We start from the raw sequence: 5,842 nt of genomic DNA, 5'->3' as shown, positions 1-5,842 counted from the left end.
CCCCCCACTGCCAGGGGACAGCTTGATATCAATCACAGATTCTCCTAGAAACCACAAACCCAAACCTGGGAGGTGGTGAGGCCGGGAGGGGCTCAGCAGGCAGCCTCATTTCAGGGACCAGCAGGGAGCAGAAGCAAAATCCTGTATAAAATCCACTAGGGTCTGCCATTGAATGGCTTTTTTTTTGCCAGTCTTAAGGCTTGAACTCAGAGCCTGGGCACTGTCTCTGAGCTCTTTTTTTTTTTTTTTTTTGTCAGTCATGGGGCTTGAACTCTGGGCCTGGGTGATGTCCCTCAGCTCTTCAGCTCAAGGCGAGTGTTCTACCACTTGAGCCACAGTGCCACTTCCGGTTTTCTGGTGGTTTATTGGAGATAGGAGTCTCACGGTCTCTCCTGCCCGGGCTGGCTTTGAACCAAGATCCTCAGATCTCAGCCTCCTGAGTAGCTAGGATTACAGGTGTGAGCCACCAGTGTTGCCAGTCATGAGGCCTGAACTCTGGGCCTGGGCGCTGTCCTTCAGCTCTTCAGCTCAAGGCTAGCGCTCTACCGCTGGAGCCACAGCACCACTTCCGGCTTTTTCTGCTTATGTGGTACTGAGGAATCGAACCCAGGGCCTCGTGCATGCAAGGCAAGCGCTCTACCACTGAGCCACCTTCCCAGCCCTCTCTGAGCTCTTTTGCTCAAGGTTAGCCCTCTACCACTTTAAGCCACTGTACTCAAAATTCCAGTTTGCTGAGTAGTTTGTTGGAGATAAGATTCTCATAAACTTTGCTACTGGGGTTGGCTTTAATCTGTGATCCTCAGCTCTCAATTTCCTGAGTAGCTAGGATTACAGGCGTGAGCTACTGGCACCCGGCCCTGCCCTTGAACTGCTTTTGATGGAGACTCGAGGCCCCAAGAACAATATCCTTAAGAATAACCAAGACAATGGCATTGGATAAGGCATGTGGCCAGGCACCTGGGAGAGGGAATAGTAGAAAACTAGTATCCTGCGTGGGCCTGGGCACCACTGCCAGGCTAGGATAGAGGACATGGGTCATGGGTCAGATCTTTTGAGTCACCTGACAGAACATAGGAAGGTGAAATTTTGTATGCAGTTTTCTTTTCTTTTTTTTTTTGGGTCCAGTCGTGGGGCCTGAACTCTGGGCCTGGGCGCTGTCCCTCAGCTCTTCAGCTCAAGGCTAGCGCTCTACCACTTAAGCCACAGCACCACTTCCGGCTTTTTTCTTTTTGCTTATGTGGTGCTGGGGAATCAAACCCAGGGTCTCAGGCATGCAAGGCAAGCGCTCTACCACTGAGCCACCTTCCCAGCCCCGTATGCAGTTTTCTAACAGTAACATAATCCTCTAATTTTTAAAAATACCATATAAACATCGAAGCCAAGAGGTTCTAAGATGATAAGGTGTTCTTATATGCAATAAACTTTTTGTTTTTGCTGGCCTTGGAGCTTGAATTCAAGACTTGATCACTGTCCCTGAGCTTTTTTTTTTTTTTTTAATAGGGCTTGAACCTGTGTCGAGGCTCTGTCCCTCAGCTCTTCAGCTCAAGGCTAGCTAGCTACCACTTGAGCCATAGCACCACTTCCATTTTTCTGGTGGTATATTGGAGATAAGAGTTTCACGGCTTTTCCTGCCCAGGCTGGCTTTGAGCCGCGATCCTCAGATCTCAGCCTCCTGAGTAGCTAGGATTACAGGCATGCGCCACCAGTGTCTGGCTGAGCTTTTGTACTCAAGACTAGTGCTATATCACTTGAGCCACAGCTCCACTTCTAGCTTTTTTGTTTTTAAGTAGTGAATTAGAGATAAGAGTATTGTGGAATTAGAGATAAGAGTATTGTGGACTATCGTGTTTGAGTTGGCTTTGAATTACAATCCTCAGATCTTAGCCTCTTGAGTCGCTAGGATTAAAGGTGTGAGCTACCAGCATGGGTTGCAATCAACTGTTAGTAAAGCTTCAACTATGAGAAGTCATTGATGCCAGAGCAATTTCATAATGTCATGGTGTAAAGAATGTGCCTCCTAGAATCCAGGAAGGGCTGTCCGTCAACAGGTGGGAAGATGTGGGCACTTGTGATGCTCCCAACCTAAAAGTTGGCACATGGCAGCCACCAGGAGGCTCATACCAGTCACATCCATGCCCTCCCAGGTCCCTTGGTCTTTCAGCTGATCTAGGAGTGAGTCAAGGCAGTGGTCCCATTTGCTCCCCTGAGTCACTGACTCATCACTGACAGAATGGGTCTTCATGAGGAACAGACATTACACCACAGTGCTACAAGCCCAGAGAGGTGAAGGCCCTAGCCCAACCTCACACAGCTGGGCAGAACAGAGCCCAGACCCAGAGCCCCTGGGATAACTGCAAAATATCTCTGGCTCCCCTACCAGGTCGGGTGGAGACAGGGTACTTCTGCCCTTCCCATGTTCCCTCCCATTCCTAAGTCTGCTCCAGAAAAAGCCCCTGTGTTTGACTCACAAGACTTTTCAATTTTATTAGTAAAATACAAAATGGCACAGACATTGATAATGAGGGCTGAAAAAGCAAAAGGACCCATCAACTCCTTCCAAAGTCCTCCCCAGCTTGTCCTTGACTGCTGGGAGGAACCAAAGCCAGGGAAGGGAGACTCCCTATCTCCAGCAGCCCTAGATGGTTGTCCCAGCCAGGAGGGCAGAGGTGGGCAGGAGGGTTTGCTCCCTTCCCCATCCCCTCCTCCATAGCCCACAGCTGTTTTCATCCACCTGCCAAGGTGTGAGTCACTGGCCCAGCCCAGGAGAGGCTCTGCAGGTAGAGGACAAAGGTCAGTCTTGGGGACAAACGTGATGAGCTGCCACCAAGGGCCCTGAGGAGCCAGATCTGCAGGTCCAACTCTGGCTGTGGGGTGCTGGCCAGACCACACACCTCCAGGCGTGGCCATCTTCGGCCGCCACCAAACAAACCCTGGACTTTGTGCCCACTGCTCCTCCCTCCTCCCCACAAGGCAAAGTCTCTTCCACAAGTACACACACCACTTCTCATTCACCTTCTGTGGGGGCAAAGGTGAGAGGAGAAGGGATTTCCCATCCACCTTCCGTGGGGGCGAAGGTGAGAGGATTCAGAACGTGCTATCAGGAGACAAAAGGTAGAAGGAGGCCAGGTGCTGGTGGCTCACGCCTGTAATCCTAGCTACTCAGGAGGCTGAGATCTGAGGATCGTGGTTCAAAGCCAGAAAACCGGAAGTGGCACCGTGGCTCAAATAGTGGAGTGCTTGCCTCAAGCTGAAGAGCTCAAGGACAAGGCTGCGGCCCAGAGTTCAAGCCCCCACAACCGAGGGGAAAAAACAAAAGTAGAAGGGGAAGGGGACTGGGACCACAGAAAAACCCCTGGCTATGTGGGACCACAGCAAGCCATTGCTGCATGAGTCCCCACACAGATGCCCCAAGTGTGGCCCCCTCCAGCCGCTTACTCCTGGCTCCTTTTACACAGCATCATGGCCTAGAGGTGGGGGGGGGTGCTGCCTCCTGCCCCACCCCACTCCTCATCCTTCTGGAAGGGCTGTGGAGGTGAACAGGGAGTCTGGCCAGGGCACAGAGGGGCCTTCAGAGCTGCCTTCTAACTCCTACAGCTGCCCAGCCTACAAGGTCCAAAGAAGTGCCAGTCCAATGGACATCTGCGGCTGTCCTTCGTGCTCTGCTGCTGAGGGCTGGGAGCTGCATCCAGGGGCTGGATCCAAGGGATGAGTAGTGTCAGTATGTGCAAGTTATTGCCACCTGCCAGCCATCCCTCCTCTCCTTTACAGATGGCTGTCCTGTTGGGTGGAGGGTGGAGCTGGGGCTGGAAGCCTAGTCTTCAGACAAAGCAAACTTTTACTACCAGGAAAAATAAACAAAAAAACAAAACAAAACAAAACACCACCTCAAAGCCACCAAACACTCTCATCTGGCTCTCTGTGACACCAGAAGCTTTGCAGGCAGCAGTCCCAGGACACACAGCACTGGCCTCATGCAAGACAAGACAGGACCTGGGTTGGGAGGTGGGTTCTGTACAAGGGTCAGGAAGAGAGAGAGAGATAGCACCGCAGCTGCCCGGGGTGGCTGGCGACTGCAGCAGGACCAGGAGATGCAGGAGGTCTCGGGGAAGAAAGGGGTCCTGGAGGAGGGGCCGGGCCAGCTGCTTCTTTGGGAGATGGGAGGACCACGTGCTCATAGGGTGAAGAGGATCAGGAGCTGGGCAGTCAATAAATAATTGTTCACTGGGGCTGGGATGGTGTTAGGGAGCCTCTAACCAGCCAGCAGCAGAGGAGTGTGCAGGTCTGGGAGCATCGAAGGCCACCTCCTCTGCCCCTGGTAGGTGGAGAAAGGTCAAGGGTGGCCTCCTGGGCCACCCCTGGGGTCTTGGAGCAGCTGGAGGACCCTGGCTCTCCATTCCTATCATTCCAGCTCAGTCCAGGCCCAGGGGTGAGGGTGGGAATGAAGGTGGGGGGGCCCCAGGCACCTTCTGAATCAAACAACAGGATGCCAACAGGTGGACTGCTCACACTGGCACCAGGACGTATGAGTTGCTGCCACAGCTGCGGGGGACGTAACGAAGACCTTCCACCATCTCCCCCGCCATCTTGCGGGGGCAGCCCTGAAGGCTCTGGTAAGCAAACATGGCCACCCCCAAACAGAAGAGGAGACCAAGGAAGGCCAGCAGCCCCACCGCCTGCCTCCGGGTGGCTGCCTGCGAGTCGGGGACAGGAGTCATCAGGACACTGAGCCTCTGGGGGTCTGCTGTGGCATGGATGGGCTCCTCAGCCTTGGGGGACCAGCTACCAGAAGCCACTGGTTCCTTGCTGGGGGCCCCTTCAGAGGAGAGGGAGTTCACAGAAGGATGAGCCATACTACCAGGCACCCAGTCCTGGAAAACACTGGTGTAAGCTGGAGCAGGACCCATCTCTTCAGGTTCCAGAGAGTTCTCCGGGCTGGGGCTCTGTTCCTGGACCCATACTGGTTGGCCTACAGACCCAACATTCTCCTCTGGGGCTAGCTGTGAAATGGTGGGGGTCTGGATGGAGGAGGCCTGAGTGGAGGGGGCCTGGGTGGAAAGGGCCTGCAAGGAGGGGGTTTCAACCCGGAGGCCGGAGCCCTGCCACTCCATGGTAGTAGACGTGGAACCTGCATTGGAAATCTCAGTGCCCTCAGGCCTGCCTATAGGCTCTCCATCGTAAGCCTGGGACGTTGGGGGCTGCCCGGTCCTCAAGGATGTAGTCACTTCTACCAGCAGCTCTGGGGATGTCCCTGTGGGCCTCCAGGCCTCCTGGGAAGAAGCAGTCAGCTCGGAACTCTTGCTCTCCCCGGTGGCGGCAGCCTCTACCATGGCAGGCTGGGGAGGTCCCCTGGAGGTGGGGTTGGTCCCCAGCTTCACCACACCGATTTGCTTCTCAAATGTACCACCATTCTGACTCAGTGTAACCGCTCTCTCGTCCAGTTGCTTCATCGCTTTTTGGACCCACGGCTCCTCTGGGTTAGCACAGAAGTGTCTGTGTTCTATTGTCTCCAAGCTACAAGGGAAGAGGACAGGGATCAATGATGCCCAGAAACCAGAAAGCCTGGCTGAAGTGGTATGGGGCCTAGGACAGACATTGTGCACATAAGCAGACCTAGCTGGAATCTCAACCCCACTTACTAGAGATAAAGCTTGGACTGCTCAGCTTCTGAGGCCTGAGGCCTCACCTGAAACATGGAGTCAGGCTTGTCTACCTTGGGAGACCTGTCACCCCAGAAGAACTAGGACAGGGGTATTCTCAGGAGGAAGAACTCTCTGCCTCACCTCCTCCTCCTCCTCCTCCTCTTCCTCCACCTTCTCCTCCTCCTCCTCCTCTTCCTCCTCCT

General features: G+C 54.1%; 1 protein-coding gene across 1 annotated transcript in view; it reads right to left on the bottom strand.

Annotated features, from left to right (window-relative positions):
- Positions 1–3,254: 3,254 nt before the first annotated feature.
- Cx3cl1 (chemokine (C-X3-C motif) ligand 1) overlaps positions 3,255–5,842 on the bottom strand; it is an 11,236-nt gene continuing 8,648 nt past the window's right edge. Inside the window, exon 3 of the mRNA XM_013027917.1 lies at positions 3,255–5,511. Coding sequence (XP_012883371.1) covers positions 4,503–5,511 — 1,009 coding nt within the window. The 3' untranslated portion in view covers positions 3,255–4,502. The remainder of the gene's footprint in view (positions 5,512–5,842) is intronic.

Source organism: Dipodomys ordii, unplaced genomic scaffold, assembly GCF_000151885.1.
Source record: "Dipodomys ordii isolate 6190 unplaced genomic scaffold, Dord_2.0 Scaffold106, whole genome shotgun sequence".
In the NCBI taxonomy this organism is placed as follows: Eukaryota; Metazoa; Chordata; class Mammalia; order Rodentia; family Heteromyidae; genus Dipodomys; species Dipodomys ordii.
The sequence above is the reverse complement of the archived record's forward strand: the minus strand, read 5'-3'. Positions and strand labels throughout refer to the sequence as shown.